Below are 18,096 nucleotides of genomic sequence, written 5' to 3'. Positions count from 1 at the left end.
ATGCAATAAAGAGAAAAAGAAAAGCCGAAGTAAGCTGAGTCCGAGTTCAAATCGAACCTTTCTTGTTCATTTCCGATGGCCTTCGATTCATAGCAAGCAATAAATAGATCGGCCTATGGCGTTTAGAATACTTCGGGCATCGAGCGGAAAAGAAAGGCCATGCGGGTGAAGTGACGTGATCGAAGTCCAAAGCTGAAACAAAGAAGGTTGCGGGAACATAAATATGTTTGCATTAGGCCATAGTAACTACAATTGTCCGGGTATCGCGACAAAAGTACACCTATTTCACGTCGTTACTATTAAACGATGTAGGCGTAAGACATAAAATAGTATGTTTGAAGGCAAAAAGCTCTAGCTACCCCGAGTCAGTGAACAACGTAGTCACAATAAATCAACTTCAAATGCCTGGACCAGTTTAGATAATTTTCAGGCGAAGGGATAACGTATTAAGTTATTGGCCATAACTTTTTCCATACAGTTGGTAATTAGGTAAATATTTTCTGTGCAAAGAAATGATAAGATTATTTTTTAAATTTGGTTTACATTAGATACTGGAATGTTTTGGAAATCAGATTTGGAAATGTCACGTTGAGTGGAATCTTATGATTGGACATTTAGAGGTCAAATTTGATCGTTTGTTGAGCACATATGCTTAGTTAAATTTCATGCAGTCTATGTACAATGTAAATCTACTTCAAAGTCGCAGAATCAGAAATTACAGTAAGCGAATTTGTTTTCGAAGCAAAACTGCTGGTTTGCTTAAAATGATAAAGTAAAACAAACACGTACGGAAAGTGCATGATGTGTATTGCGTCACACAAAGGGAGCTTGTTTTTAGCGGTTTAATCAGGGCGACACTTCTGCTGAATGCAAGCTATCGTGTTACGTGTTTCTCGGATAAACTTACGCACTAACTAACGGTTTCAAATAAATAAGGCTTGCATAACTGCTAGGCATCACGCGTTAAAGAAACTTACAAAGTTGCAAGCTGTTTCATAGAACTTGTCGCAATGACCTGTGGCATGTGACAGACCCAAGACGGCGAACATCACGTTGTGAAAATAAGAATATGGCTTCACAAGACTTTGTAAAGGGCTAAAGTTCAATTCTAAATGATTGTTTTCTACGTGAGGATTGGGGCAATAGTTTTAGCTCTGTTGCGCAACATAATTGTTGAGTTTAGTGCAGACGGCCAATTGATTTAGGACATGGCTGTAACTTTTGTTATAATCTATACTTAGGTTTATCTGGGTTATGTTAACCCTCAATGCTACTTTATGTGTTTTCAGCTTGCAGTTACCGTTTTTTATTGTTGCAAATAGTCTTTAAACTGAAGCGTAGATATGTCTTATTTGTCAAGCACTCACCCAGTGACAACTTTTTTGGGATATGACTTCAGCACAGCAGGAAATTTCAACGTTTTTAACGGCACCGAACCCGAATTAAAGTGCAAATGGGATACGTTCAATACAATGCTACTGTGCTTACTCCTGCTGACTTTGATAATGAATGGTTTTGCGTCGGTTGTCCTGTTCAGGGTTCCCTTGGTAAACGTTCGAGGGCGAAGCAACCCAGTGTACCTATGCATACGATTCCTAAATGTTACTGACATACTACAGGTACAGCAAATGTCTTTATTTTTTTAATCTATTGCCATATCAAAATGCTCCTAAACTAAATGCATTAGTTACACCTATAACAACGATGTGAACATAATGTTAATGATGCATAGAAATTCAAAATTACTTGTTATCTTACAATATATGCTTATATGTGATCTGAAACATGTGTCAAACAGTAAGCATCATCATTGTACGTATAGCGCACCAGGAATGTTTGCAAACATTTTTGATAACTGGTTTTACGATGTCTAATGAGCAATAAAGCTGCTTAATGTCATAATACACAAACCGTATAAAAGGTTGTAAATGCGCGCATAGGCGATGCCAGGATGTGGCGAAAGGGGCCATGCCCCCCTCCCCAAATGTTTGTGTCTATAGGCTTCTATATCAGGTGGCGGTGTCTTAAAACAAACACTTTGTAGTTCCCTTGAACTCATGAAGTATTTGGCCACCCACAAATTTTTTTTATGGCTACGCCACTGAATGCGCGTATGACTGGTATCAAGGTAACTGCTGACTACGTGTTAAATCGTACCCATGTTCAACTTCAATATTTTCTTTTTTGTCTTTCGTTTTACTTTTATCGCGAAAAATTATTAAAAAGTGTTGTTGGTTATAGCATACACACTGCACAGCTGTCCGCGTTATTTGCAAACTTCATTCTTACACCCCATTTTTTGCGGAATTTGGCAATGATGTTGCCCATATGGCAAACGCCAAGTTCACATATTGCCAAACATTCATTTTTGTGTCTTTTTATAGACCCTTCTGTTGCTTCTGATGCCAATATTTGCTCGACCGGATTGCGGATGGATAGGAGGAGCAATATCGTGCAGAATCATGGGATTCATGGCTCTTTTCCTTCTCCTTGCGTCACCAGTTTTCACCATCTTGATGGCGTTCGATCGTGTGATAGCTCTTTATCAACCGTTTAAGTATCGCAGTAACCTCGGTTTGAAGGTGGGTTCAATGACGGTCTCTTGTATGAAAGGAAATTCTCCACAAGGTGAACAGTGACAGTGTAATACGCGAGGTAGATAGATTGAGCGTCCTCTGGTTGCGTAATGTCCTATTCAAAGTTGAAATGCTCAGGCGACTTGCACTGGCTGCAAGGGCAATGTTACCCGTAAGCAATTTATGCTGCAAGCCATTCTTTCTCAGCATTAATCGATGTAACAGGGTACGTGTCGCAACAATACATCGATCTGCACTGACGTAACTCCTTACCCCCAGTTAACAATGGCAGGATGACTATCGCTGGGTGTAAATCTAAATAAGCAATGACTAATACGAAATATACGTGAGCAGCGACATCGATCAAACGGAAAGTGCGAATCGCTCATCGTGAATGTTGGGAAGATATCGTCGTGACTGGTAATCGTGAGGCAAGTGTACGATAAAATTATCTGAGCGTAACGGAAGGAAGTCCACCTGATTTTGTTCAGACCGCAGATTTCATTATCTCTCCATCCGCGCAGTAGACTTTAGCTATATTCACAATGCTATCACGCTGGGTTTTAATAAAAAAAAAAACTGCAACAGCCTATTATACACTAAACTTCGTGCAGCGCTTACATCACCATAAAGAACCGGTGTAAGCTGTAAGCATCCTGGACTGACTGTGTCAATACACATGCTTTTTGTGAAAAATTCCTGCACGTACAAATGATGAAAGCGTACAGGGATGTCGTGAGGCACGCCAGACCGTTACGCAGTTTTGCTTTATGCTGTAAGCTGATGATTGTGAACTTGCAACGAATATTATTAACTGCTGCTTGACTCGGAGCATTCTTTGCTTCGGTCGGTGACAGACGTAACGTCACAAACAAGGCGTCTGGTGGCGTGCGAAACTTCTGTACAGAGCGAATGATTCAACGTAGAACTTTCCACTGGAAGCAATTGATTGTCTGGCTAGGGTTAATCATATATACGCTTCCTGAAGTTCTAGGAGAATCTGTGTTTTTTAACGTTTTTAGATTGTTAACGATATAAGTGCTGGTTTTGTGAGTTATGTAAACGAGTTTTTGCCATGTCTTCGTCTAGCCATTTCAAATGCAATCTCTTTTACAGATGTTGAAGATCATGCTACCAATATCTTGCGGTCTGGTTCTCTTCACCACCGTATTGCCAATATTCGGCATCGGAGAGTACCATGTGGTTACTGGTAGACGCTTTTGTCTCCTCGACACAATTACAGGTATTTTGAGTTCATATTTATGCAAAGCGCAAAACCTTACAAGTATAGCTGAATTTGAAACTCTCACGACTATGACTACTTTGGACCGATAGAAAAATGTACCTGGAACTCGGTAAATTATACAAAAAGAGCACGTTTTGTAAATATATACGCAATGTGAACATAAACATGTATTATTTGGGGAAGATGTGTCCATGTGAGCATCGTAACATATAAAAGAGCAAATACAAGCGCTATTTTAGTAAACTACCATTCCGTTCCGAAGCAGCTGTTGGAAACGCAGTGACCCACATGCTTAAAAAAGCTCTTGTTTCTAAATTTATGCGGCAGGAAATCGCTCTGGGCAATCTGACAGAAAAATTGCTTGATGTGGGCGTTGAGTTTCCGAGATAAAATTCTCCTGTTTTTTTTGCAGACGATCCGGTCGATAGGGCTTACGTGGTCGCTATTCACGTAATTATCCTTCTTGCTTTGCTCTTTATGGCTGCCTGCACCGTTACATTCCAGATCAAATTGTGCTGCATGTCGTTTGAGAAAAAGGTAAGAATTTTTCCGTTTTTACCGTAAAGTGCAACGAACATGTGGAATAGGTTAAGTAGTATAGTATAGTCTTTGTATGATATAACTTATAATAATACTCCAGCTATAAGGTAAATATTAGCCTATTTAAATTTTATTACAAAATGCCCAACATTGCAACACAATTTGACCATCCTATAATTTGCCTATATATTTAACACCATTTACTTGAGATTTTAAAATATTGAATCGGTTTAAAAGTTGCCATAATGGCTATAATAGCACGATTTACGCAAATCGTATAAAGTGATATACGAAAGTTATACTACCATGCAATTCTTTTCTGCCTTTCACCATATTTTAGACTCTATGCTTTAAACACGGCAAGATTTGAAGAGTCATTTTCAAACAACGTTACCGTTATATAGATATGCCTAAAGCAATACGAAAAAAGTGTTTTAACACATTTGAGTTTCAATTTGGATTTTGTACTTGATAATGTCATATTAGGGAGTCAATTACGTTACGTAATTCTTACTCCGTGTGAACTGTTATGATTCGCCTGGACTACTTCCTAATTGAGTTTATTGTTGATTATCACGTTTGCCAGTCAGATAATCTTACATTCGTATTCGATTTTAAGGAATTTTTCACGATTATTTACGTAACCCCATTGTATTCGGATGCTGGGCATTAGGTGTGCAATAAGCAACAGGAAATTATGGCCCTTTCACCTAAGCACGTTCCGATAAACAGTAGGAAAGAATGCCATGAGAATTCGTTTGCATGCATATGATTGGCCTACATTGGTTAACGTGTTGATTAATCAATTTTACCAGTAAAATCTTGCTATAGCTTTAGTTTAATCGCCAGTATTACTCCCTTCGCAGAAAAAGGAATTTTGTAGAGATAGCAATGGCAAGTGGCTGTAACGTCAATTGTCCACTAGGTTGCATATGTTCATTGTAATCAAACTTTCAGTTGCAATATTATGTTTTTTGCTCTATCTGTTTGAACTAAGAAATGGACAATACTTATATCAATCGCATATCAACTTTTCGAAAGACAAATTTTTGTGTCGTATTCTTCCAATAAGTGTGTGTTTATTTGTTTGCTAAAGTACCAAAGAGTTGTAATGAACTAATGATACATAATCTACATAGGCCTAACTCTTAATTCAGATCATTCGGCTAGAATAATTTTCAAACGTTTAATAAAATAGACACGTGTGCAAACCATATGTAACTATTTGTTAAAAATTGAAAAGTGGAGAAACACTTTGCTGAAACAAACGCGTCTTGGTATCACAAGAATATTGTTTTCAACAACTTTCTTCTATAGAACAGCTTTTAATAAATTCGTGGAACTCGATGTGTTTTTGCTCGCAATGCAGGTAAAAAAGCAATATCGGAAAAAATACACAAATCAAAAACACGCATGCATCCCATCACTTTAAAACCCATTCAAGCTCAATAGTCAACCGCATTGGACTATAAATCTTATTCTTCAACCAAATTGCGTGCAATACCACTTTATTTTGGTCGACGACTCACTCCACCATGGTCATAATATCTTCCTGACTCGATGTACATTCCCAGGATTGTTTTCATTCCCTGCTCTGCTTTTCTTTTCAACCTATTCAGTGACGTTTGATGACGTGTGTGACGTCAGCAAAGACAAGTTGTAGGTCGTAAGGAAACCACAATAGCACACCGCGTTCTGTTGAATTGATTTCATTGAATGTCTTCATATTATTCCGCGTTCATTAAATGTCTTCGTATTATACCATAAGTATTTGTTTATGCGATGAGGGTGCCGGAATGGAAAGGCCGCGAACGAACCCGCAGCAGTTACGAAAATCCCCTGTTCAAGGGATTATTCCAAGATTTGTGCAATTACATTTGCAGTAATCAGTCTTTGGCATACAACCGCACAGTTTTTTAAAATTTTTGGTTGAACACCATATTGACAGCATGACCTTACAACGTCGGTCTGCAAGCATCATTCTACGAATTTTTAATTATTATTCATATGCGCTATTCAACCGTTCGGGAAACGTTTCGCCCGAACCCGAAAATTTATTAATTAATCCAAATTTATTTAAAGCCCGAGTTAGGCGCAAAAGTTAACTGTCATCATTTTCTGAGTTGCGCTTTGCTTGCTGCAGGAAGTTTTGAGCACTCCGCGTGCCTGCACATTCGTGTAAAGAAAGTGAAATTACGACGCAAATGTGGCAGAGTGTGAGTATAAATTCAGGCCTGATTCAAACTTAAGCACGAGCCCGAACCTGACCCGAAAAGCCCGGCCCGACTTACAACTCTGACGTGGGGACTCGTAACTTGTACAAGAATCTTTTTTGCCGCTGTTATAATCGATTAAATATTGCAATAGTCACTTTTACTGCTTGCCCGATTTGGATGATTAGCTCATTATGAGAATATCACTTCCTCCGATAATCGTCCAACTGCAAGCTAGCTCTTGTCTGCTCTGCCTTTTCCTGTACAAGATAATTTGATTTCGTGTCCAGCTCTCAGGCCAGGAAGCCAAAGACATCGCTATCGCTTGTACGAGCAATCGGCGCCATTTTTAGCACTTTATCAACTTTTGTAAACTGCGCAAACTGAATACAACATCAAGATCAGGCAGCAATGAAAGAAACCGCACAACAAGCACGAAGTGCACTGACGAAGTGTTCATTAACTCATGCGCCAAATTATCCATTATTTTATTGACAAAACTGACAGCGAACGGTAGGGGGATGTTCGCCTTTTTGTCAATTATTTTCCGTTTGGTGAAATGCTTGCATGGTAACCAATCACTATGGCGACATTCGATTAATCCCTATTGGAAAAGAAACGGGATATTAATCAACTACAATACTGCACGTTGCCTGCTCATTATGCACATAATTACTTGCATATAATCCAAACAAATCTCATCATCCGTCTGCGTGGTTTGAGTTGCTTATACATAAAGATTTTGTTTACAGAACCGAGAATATGGACTGAGAATATTATTGTCTAAGTAACGTTACTCACACGTTAAGTCGGTTATGCAACACTTCCTGTAAGCTATAAGTTGTTTTTTGACCTTTATCAAGTAATTCCCGTTGCATTACAAATGACGAAAAACTGAAATGAAGTTATCGAGCTTAAAATACGAGGTTGGCCTGATGCAATTGACACCAAAATCACAGATAATTTTGATGTGACGCTTGCGCTAGCATAAAAATCCTTTGTATTTCGCATGGAGGAATTGCAAAGGAAAATGCGATTATAAGTTTAACTTTATTTAGCTCCAAATATCCAAAGTGCTCCAAGAAGTTGCAGTTTCGACAAAAGCATGATAACTTGTGCTTGGTCAGATGTAATCGGAAAGCAATTGGGATTGGGGATTGTATGGTTTTCAGTTGTCTCCTTCTATAGACATTATTCCCCACGCAGGTTTGATACGACTGCTTGGCGCCTAATTCCTTGCTAGGGTTGCAAAATGGCGTCAGAGAAGACAAACATTTTTGCATTCGTTGACACAAAACCATAAATGACCAGACAAGTTGGAGCAAAGCGTTCCTAATATAGCAAGTTTGCTCATACCACGTGAAACAATGTTTAGTACGCTGCTCACTGCGGACAATAAAACATTGTGCAGAACAACTAGTGCATTACATTGTGCAAAACAACTAGTGCAGAGATTGCAGACTGCATTTTCATTCGAACTGTGGTCACTATAAGTCGTCCTTGCTGAAATTGATGAATTGTTTTGTGGAAATGCATTTTTGATTTTTGTTTCAACAAAATATTGCACCACGTTAAAGTTTTGTACACTTTAAATTGTGTCGAATTGCAATAGCCTTAAGTGGCACGGCGTCAGAGCACATTCAATGAAGTTATAAATTATATTTGCGACAACGTTTTTGCAAAACTTCACTTATCTGAACGCACGCGCATACATCCTTTTAGTTTGACAAAATATCACTCACATCACTTTTCCAATGCCACCGCAGGACCACGGCTTTTTGAAAGTTTTAGCTTTTGGTAATTTTTTTCCATTATAAGATGTTTTTGACAAAACGTTATTGTTTTGTCCGCTTCATGGGGGGGGGAGGGGCGGGGTCCAGTACCAAATTAGTAGCAAAACTTCTTAGCCGCTTGTTGCTTGCGTACAATGGCAGAGTGTTTACGCTCTTATTCGCGCATAGGGTTGGTGAACTCGTTCATTTCTCGTTTTCATTGCAGCACAGAGAATTGCAGAGCAAATCTGCCGCACGGAAAAACGCATCAAGACGACGCACTCGAAACGCGACGATCACAACGATGGCTGTGTGCGGAATATTTATCCTATGCTATTTACCTTACGTGGTAAGCAATTTGTTGTTTTGAAGCTATCGTAAAGCGCGCTTTGTTGTTTTGGTTTACCGAAACACCATCCATCATTACTAGTGAAGTGAGTTTGCGTGCTGCTGGTATACATCCCCTAAAATGACACCATTGCATGAAAACAGCAAGCTTCTGCTTCATTACAAGGTCGCATTGTTACATCTGAGGTCGCTGTAATAGGTGAAATATTGTCGTGGCAAATCCAGTGTGTAATACGAACTTCAAAAAACGTTGTAACGCTCGCGCAGGACGCAAATTGTTTTCTAAAGTTTGCTACGAACCAGAATTTTCTTCATGTTAAGTAAACCGCTCTTCCTTAACATCGCGTGACCATGTCACATTTAAATACTTTTTTGTGTAAACTTGCAATGAATCATATGCGCAATTCTTCTTGCTTTACCACGGAGATGTGTATCCTTTAGGTTAGGACACGCTGACATCGTCAGCCTTTTGCAACGTTTCCTGAACGTCTTTATCACACGTAAGACTATTGTTTTGGGTAGCTGCTCCGCTTTTGAAAGTTAACCAAACGATCATGGGACAAAGGTCGCTGTTTTTGAGTTTTCCGTGTCCTAATGAAATAGGTCGTAGAGGCATTGAACATGTATTCAAATGCCCTATGTACTTCAACCACTGACCTTTATAAGCACGTGCTTGACTATGAAAACAGGAAACAACAACTCTGTCTTGTGAATCTTTTGGCGACGGCCGATTGTTCTCGACGCCTGTTTTAACTTTGCGGCAATCTTACATAGGTAGAATTATAAAACAGGACCTTTTCCTTAAGCTCATAGCACATTGTTGATAACTCTCAACCATCTTGCATTGGACAATACTGGGCGCATATTTTTTGTTTATGATCATTGTTTTCACAGAGCCGTGTTTTGAGTGAGTCCTCATCGGGAAACAAATCCTCCTCTTGGGTGATATGGATTACCTTCGGTCTTGCTTTCACGCAGCCCCTGCTTAATCCTATTGTGTACGTCGCAACTAATGTAAGATATCGGCAAGAAATGCAGGTACAGCCTCATTCTTCACTCAGTAAATGTGTTGAACTATAATCAACATAAAGCCATAAGTGCAAACGTTAAACAACTTGATTGTATACTATATTAGAATCTACTTCGTCGAAAAAAAACGCGAGAGGTTGAGTCCACGGATAGTAACACAGCTACTTCACGTGGTGCTATTAATGGGTTTCGTCGACGCTGGTCAAATTCAGGTATATAGCTCTTGACTAAACCTTTTTTTTGCAATTTGCACCAAATTGTGTAACTGTTGAAACAAGTGATGAAGTTTTCTTATAGCTGTATTATCGTACAGTTTCAGGATCACGCAAAAGTAGTGCTAGAAGCAGTATACAGAAACACAAGGAATATCATTCTAAAAAGGGCCATTTTTCTCCAAGATCGTTGCCTGGCAAAAAGGACAAAGACTACAGTAAAAACAGCGACGTTTTTGATGACGTGAGCTTAACTTTTATTTATTCCATTTAAATTTATAATATTGTTTAAAAGAGCGCGATATCAACACGACAAAAATATATGCCTTATATAAGCAAGCATAATCATTTGCAATAAGGGACGCATGACGGTTATTTGCAGACAGTTGCTTACAAACCGGCTTACGCTAACCTTGAGCAGAGAGCCATAGCGAACGTGATGAGACGTGCTCCTTCCTCCAGCAGTGGAACCCGATCCATTGATAGCCATGAGCGTTTAACTCTTCATCAAAATCATCGTAAATCCGAGCTTCTTTCACATCACACTTTCGGTCGACTCGGAAGAACAAGTGAGGAGGATGTTGATCAGCTGGACTCCGGAAACAGGGAAAGATGTCACACTGTATCCGGAGATGTCTCCCCCGCCGCTTCTATTGCCACAAAAATCCGAGAGCTAAGAGCATCGCAATGCAGCAACAGCGTGCCCCTATTGAACAATGACAAAGTTGGGATCGATGATGCGGCGAATGAGGAGCTAATCGTCGCGTATGACGAAAGTCCGAAGCTGAACAGGCGAGCTCTGGAAAATTCAGGAAACGACAGATCATCAATGAAAAACGTTAGCATCACGACTTTAACAGATATCAAAGCGTTAGATAACGGCGTCATTTTAAGCAACGGTATACACAATCAGGCGACAAACCACACAGACGACGATAAGAATGTAGTCACTAATAACAAGTCCCGTCGAAGTAACGACTTACGAAAGCCAAGTCACCGTGACAGTGGAATGATTGACATCAGTGACCATTCTACTTGAGAGAAACTTGGTCTTAATGCGAAAGTCCAAGATGGAACGCTGCGATAGTACCTTTGCGGCCATATGCACTTAACTGCATTACTGCACTGTGATATGTGCTTGGTGTCGGGAAAATTCCGCAGTGGTTTCAAGTGCTCTTCATGATAGGCCGACAACTTGCCAGAGATTTTGGGTTGATTTTCAAAAATCATTGATTGATGGACATTAATTTCTCAGTACACTTTTACAGAGAGCAATTTTATTTTATATCAACTATTTTGTAAATTTATACTCATCAATTGTCATCATCTTTAAAACATCGGTAAAACCGATAAAGAAAACAACTGGTAAAACCAATACTTAACGTTGCTTTATTAAACTGTTGTCAAATTTTCAGGTGCACATATACAGTACATGTAGCAGCATGTCTGACAAAACTTTCAAATACATTGACTTTATTCGTTATTTCCAATAGGCCTAAACGTATTAGCGATGTACATGGCAAAAGTGTAAGTTATTTTTATCGCGAATAGGCTTGTGAAATAAACATCCACTTTTGTTCTCTTCTGTGCTACCACAACGGTTCGTAACTATAGTCGACCAAAGGATCAAGTCGTATACATTGCCCATACTAAAACAATGGAAAATGCTTGAATGAATGAGATATAACTTGCTAAAATCCGTAAATAATTTCTTAAACCCGTCATTAAAAGTAGGCTACTTCCAAACCCAAATCCAAAAAATTAAGCCCGATATGTATCATTTTGACTCCACAGAACATATAGGCTACCTTCAGAATAATAACATCGACATCATCATGTTGTTGTGTAATGACAATTAAAGGAAAACTATCTGCTTATAAAACTTGAGCTTTCTATAGGCAATATAGGCCTACGTTTTACTTCATATTCGTCTGTTCAAAAATTCAAATGCGATATTGCAAATGCGAATTTAGACTAACGTAAAAATAGCCAAAAAACTGAAAAAAGAAACCCTTTCAATGTTTACATAGTAACGTAATCGTTACTTTTTGTTGTCTTGGGCGCGGAGCAGTTAGAGCGGCCAGCATAACTCGTAAAAATGCAAACAATGTTCGATTCCCAGTTGAGCTACCGTTGTAATATCTTTGAGCAAAGTATGGTTGATGCTTGCTTCTGTTTATAGGTACTGATGAACGCAGTTCCAAATTTGGGTAATATAAAATAGTCAAAATAACAAACAAAAAAATGTGTATCCTCCAGACCTTGCGCAAAGATAATCTCGGTAAGCAGGGTGAGGCTAGAGCGGTGAGGATTCATCGCAGAGATCAAATTCGTGCAGCGGCAATATCTTATATATTTATCCTCAGTCCGTGCGGGTAAAGATTATGATGGGCTTGCTTCGGTCACTATGTTGTACTGAAATGGCTCAGATGGTCAATATCACCATTTACAAAAACGAAAAGAGCATATAAAATAGCTGAAATACTTATAGATATAGATGTGGCTGAGATATTTACTAAAAATACACATTTACGAGCCACGATGATAAAAGCACTTCCTTATCCCAGTCAGCCACGTCTAAAATAATTCATAATCCAGCTGCCTTGTTGTACGTGACACGTCGAATCAATCAGCCGAGGGTGAAAAACAAGTGTACGGTGAAAAGTACGGTGCTTATCGCAAATAAGCAAAGGCGATGAAGCCCCAAGAGTTTGATACGTGTAACATGTATCCTACAATAGTGGTTTTTTGTCCTACAACAGAATTGTGAGATGACATAATTAATAACTCTGCAATCAATGCTCTGCTCTCTTTTGGGTTTGGTAGTTTTCCTAGCTATTAACCTTCCATCGTTATAGCAATAGGGTACTGCATAGTTGACACCCTGCACGTCTTATGCTTTCGGGCTTTACCGCTTTTTTCCCGCTCGTTAATTGTTTGTGAGCATACGTTTTGTAATTTTTCTCGGTGGTCGGACGATTCAACCCACGGACGATTCAACCCCGGACAATTCAACCCACGGACGATTCAACCCAGGACGATTCAACCCCGGACGATTCAACCCACGGACGATTCAACCCACGGACCTTTCAACCCACGGACGATTCAACCCAGGACGATTCAACCCCGGACGATTCAACTCACGGACCTTTCAACCCACGGACGATTCAACCCAGGACGATTCAACCCCGGACTATTCAACCCGCGGACGATTCAACCCACGGACGATTCAACCTCGGACGATTCAACTCCGGACGATTCAACCCACGGACCTTTCAACCCACGGACGATTCAACCCAGGACGATTCAACCCAGGACTATTCAACCCACGGACGATTCAACCCACGGACGATTCAACCCGTTTATAAAAACGTCTACGCAGTCAATGTGTCAATTTGGTCAATCAATATGGTCAATTTTTTTTAACCTGCTCAGAATGCTATCACAAAACAAATTTCAGTCTTGTGCGACGTGTAGTACAGAAGTTATTAGGCTAATATAAAGTCAATGGTTTCGTTAGGTCAAGATACGGTCAATTGTGTCTTTTAGGTCAAAATCTATTAAACTTGTAATTTTGTAATATTATTCTTCCGTTTTTCTCTTTTCTTGTACCGCAAACAATTCCAGTGCCCCAAATTAGAGGCCTACTTGAAACAAAAGCCACCAAGAGAGGGAAGGCCTTTCAGCGCGTCTGGTGACGTCATGGGTTGAATCGTCCGGGGTTGAATCGTCCGTGGGTTGAATCGTCCGCGGGTTGAATAGTCCGGGGTTGAATCGTCCTGGGTTGAATCGTCCGTGGGTTGAAAGGTGCGTGGGTTGAATCGTCCGTGGGTTGAATCGTCCGTGGGTTGAATCGTCCGTGGGTTGAATCGTCCGCGGGTTGAATCGTCCGCGGGTTGAATCGTCCGCGGGTTGAATCGTCCGTGGGTTGAATCGTCCGGGGTTGAATCGTCCTGGGTTGAATCGTCCGTGGGTTGAATCGTCCGGGGTTGAATCGTCCGTGGGTTGAATCGACCTGGAACCGTTTTTTGTGACAATTTCACACGAAGAGTATTTCGAAATTTCTGGTACCATTAAATACATGACGACAGATTGTAGGTTAAAATTTAAGTATGTATAACGTAATATCAAATCACTTAGTAGCCTACTATTGCATGATATACCCACAATTATACGTAAGGGGCTCCTGGCTCAATTTTAACCATGGGTCCCACGCAGTCTAAATCCGACCCTGCTTCCATATCATTTCTATTTCTAAGATTTATTTTTATTTTCGTGGACTGCCGTAGAAATTATTTTTGTCCTTACTTCTAACAAATAACCTTAATTTTGATTTGTTCCTTATTTTGCCTTATTTTTAACAATGTAGCAATTCTAAATGCAAGTATTCTTTCATCTCATATCCCGGCATCTTTAGCATTATCAGCTGATGAGGGGAGTGCTTTGCTTGTTTTGATTTTGATAATATATCCATTGCTTTGCCACCAACATTTTGTGACATCATAAAAAGCATACCGCAAGCAGGACACAAAAAATTATCGTAGGCTATCGTTTATTTTTTGCCATAGATTGTAGGAAGCGAAAAGAATGATGCAAACGTTGTTATAGAGAAAAATGTATAGTAGGCATCATCAAAAATCATGCAATAGTAGGCTACTAAGTGATTTGATATTACGTTATACATACTTAAATTTTAACCTACAATCTGTCGTCATGTATTTAATGGTACCAGAAATTTCGAAATACTCTTCGTGTGAAATTGTCACAAAAAACACCTTTTCAATTTAATCGATCAATCATTCTGGCTGCTGTAAAATGGTTGCAAATAGCTTTAGTGATTTTGTGTAGGCAAGCAAAAAAACAGATTTCTTTAATTCTCCAACAAACTTGAGAAATTATATATATCTGTTTGATTCCTTTGCTCTTCATTAGCTATTTTGTTAAGTTGAAAGTCAGCAGATTCGGATTTGCAGAAATATCAAAACCTATCAAAAATCCAAATTTTTTTCAAATTTGGCACGAGGTTTTATTAATGCTAAAATACTGCGGTGAGTTGCCAATTCTACAAAAGTAAAACTGATTCGTCATCATGTTGTCGGGGTCATAAATTTGAACGACATAGGCCTACAGGCTCTTTGTTTAGAAGCAGTAAGGTATAGACGCAATTTTTCTGTTAAGTAAAGTTGGTAAATTTATCGTACGTCATCCAAATGACATATTAGGATATTATCGGCTTTAGCTCCAGGACTACCAGTAACCCAAGTTAAAACGCAAAACTTAAGTTGTCTGTAAAGACCTTCGATTTGTTTTTGCCAAAATGTTGTTTTTTTGATGCGGAGAATTTTACGACTTAAATCGCAATGGTGTTTAACATTAACCAACAAATACGACAACGTTTTTGTTTAGATCTTAGTTTGACTAATTGGTATTATTATATTTCAAGAATAACTGGGAAAATTGCAAATAATGAATTTGTTTAGAACCAAACAGAAACGTTGGTCATGACGTTAAAACTTTACCTTCATACTAGTCGGCCTTTGAATGTGTGCAGCACTTGATGAGTAGGTACCGTAAAATAAAGAAAGTGACGTAATATTGTCAAGAGAACGGACAAATGTAAGAAAATGACAGATGAATTTTCTCGTAATGAACAGACTCAGACGAAGTCTATTTAACACCAAAATTACGTCATATCTGTGGTTATAAGCACGTGATTTTCAACTTACTGCCCCTTAAAATTTTGACGGCCCCCAGCTGGAGCCTAGTCAGCCACCGCCTCTATCTGTCATTGCATGAAAGCCTTGTGTATAAATACAGTATGTTTCTTCTGGTTTAAATATTTCCAGTTTACTAATTGTTTTGTGTAATTGTTTCTATTTTTTTTGTGTTTGTAAAATTGCAATTTGTCTTGAAGTGAATACTAATCAATGTAATTCAGGTTTATTGCAGAAATAATGAATCATGTTTGAGTTTAAGTGATGCAAGGACTATTGTTGTGCACTATTGCATTGTGGACTATTTTTATTACGTTAGTAAGTGCGCAACAAATGGATTGGTCATTAGGCTACAGGTATAGGTCTATATGACGTGAAAGAATCATTATAAAGAACTTTATAATCTCGTCATTAACATTGTGTAACAATTTGAGAATGTGTAGACTACTGCGCTACTTGACGTATAACAATAACATCCATCAATGTTACATGCCGGATTGGCGGCTTCTGTCATTCTTTACTCGAACGAGATGGACGGTGTAGTTGATGCTGTTTCGCAGCTATTCCTCGATACTGACGAATCTCATCTCAAGGCGTAAATAATCGCTGGTTAATAGTTGTCTTAAGAATGACTTGCATACGTTCAGATAAACACATACTCATTTTCCAGCTGTTTTATTAGTTCGACCGTCAGAGGTAACAAGCGTGGTATGTGTGGTCAATACAAATTACTACATCTTTCACTGTTGAAAACTAGGTGAATCAAGACAGAGATACAATTCTTTTATAAATACAATTTGCCTGAGAATAAATAGTTATGTAAGCAAAAACTGTGACGGTTACGTCACAGTTGTTACCCGTCTCATGTCTGGTTTCTAACCAAGCAATGTTATCTGGTCAAATTATATAGGGCTATGCAGTTAGCCACATCAATCCACAACGAATCAACCGTTTATATACTTTTACTCAAAGTTTTATATACATCATGCAAAATGTATGCCACAAATTGGCTCGGTGCAAAGGCATGTGGTAGCCTCACTAGACTGGGCATTCTGCATTAAAGTTTAGACAAATGCATTTGCTCATAACAAAATGTACAACATGCAGGCATAAGTAAAAACCTACAATTTTGACAACCTAAATTATTATTCAATACTCCTTTTAATTTACTATTTTATCTGTATATATATATAGGCTAGACTATTGGTTATAGGCTATATAGGCTTAGCATTATTATTGATAAACGGACAGATTGGGGAAAATAAGGAATCTGAGAATACCACGCTCAACAACAACGGGGAGTTACGGAATACTGTATTTCATTTTTTTCTTTTTCCGATTTTAATATTCTGTATTAAACCAGGACATTCTAATTAGTAGTCAGCAATGTTTAACAGTTTGTAGGTAAAATCCCAAATAGCAGTTTTAATATGCAAAGCTACCAAAGCTTTTGGCGTTTTCACAAGATAAATTCAGCCTACTTTAGCAATACCCTATTCAAGTATATTCTTATAACCTTGCCCTAATAGATTTTCGGGTTCCTTAGTGATTGCACCCACGAGTGATTGCGCCCAAGGAATCGCACCCACGGATTTGCACCCAACGTAATTGCACCCACAACGAATTACCACATTGTTTTATTAACTGATTAATCTTCTAAGTTATCTTTGCTGCCACACGTGGCGCTGTAGGTTAATGTTATTAGCTTATGTTGTGATGTCAAACAAAGGTTTGTTTTTCGTGCTGGAGGCCTAACTTGGATTCCATAAAAATAGATCTCCAGTCTTCCACGTGGACCACGCTCATGGTGGAATATGTTGTTAGCGTTATGCAAAACTCCAGCAAAAGACCGAATTTTGCTTTCCCTAGCTGTCAAAACTATATTCCCGAAGTTTCATGCCTGATGGTCCGATGCATAGCAGCAGCAGCAGCAGCAGCAGTGAGACAGTTTTTCGGGATCTAATGAAGAAGTGTACAACCAAATGACGTCACAATTTGAGTAGCTGGGGCATAAACTTACTGATTTAGCTTATATTGAGGATCGTTTATTGTTATTTAAAGTAAGAAATGTGATGATTTGTGACCAGAAATCGTACTTGCAGAAAGTCAAATCTGTAGTGGCCTGGGTGGCATTTTTAATACCATTATATCTGATCATTCTTGGGAAAGTGTTTGCCAGTTATTGATTGAAGTTTTGTTTATTGCTAACACTGCAATTGTCGTTTAATATTTGGAAACTTGCTCTAAATAACTTCATGTGAAAACGCCGTTTAGTACGTTACCAGGTGATTTCAAAACGCCCTAGTTTTAACTGAATGTAATCCCCATTGCCAACGCTTTATTTTTATCGTTCGCACGTTCTGAAATGTTCGTGTATTTTACGTCGGATATTTCCGCTCACACCGCTCCACGCTGATATAAGCTCAAACTTCTACGCGAGTAAACG

General features: G+C 38.9%; 1 protein-coding gene across 2 annotated transcripts; it reads left to right on the top strand.

Moving 5' to 3' along the window:
- Window positions 1-1,293: 1,293 nt before the first annotated feature.
- On the top strand, window positions 1,294-11,516 carry LOC143469255 (uncharacterized). 2 transcript variants are annotated; one of them, XM_076966893.1, is made up of 9 exons: window positions 1,294-1,619; window positions 2,385-2,582; window positions 3,693-3,819; window positions 4,235-4,359; window positions 8,574-8,696; window positions 9,590-9,733; window positions 9,831-9,936; window positions 10,038-10,180; window positions 10,358-11,516. In XM_076966893.1, the coding sequence occupies exons 1-9, from the start codon at window positions 1,344-1,346 to the stop codon at window positions 10,973-10,975; spliced, it is 1,860 nt and encodes a 619-aa protein (XP_076823008.1). In that variant the 5' UTR covers window positions 1,294-1,343; the 3' UTR covers window positions 10,976-11,516. The 2 variants fall into 2 exon arrangements, with proteins under 2 accessions (XP_076823008.1, XP_076823007.1); XM_076966892.1 differs by having other exon boundaries at window positions 10,319-11,516.
- Window positions 11,517-18,096: the final 6,580 nt, after the last annotated feature.

The sequence above is a fragment of the Clavelina lepadiformis genome, chromosome 8, assembly GCF_947623445.1.
Source record: "Clavelina lepadiformis chromosome 8, kaClaLepa1.1, whole genome shotgun sequence".
In the NCBI taxonomy this organism is placed as follows: domain Eukaryota; kingdom Metazoa; phylum Chordata; class Ascidiacea; order Aplousobranchia; family Clavelinidae; genus Clavelina; species Clavelina lepadiformis.
Note: the sequence above shows the minus strand (reverse complement) of the source record. Positions and strands in the feature narration are given on the sequence as shown.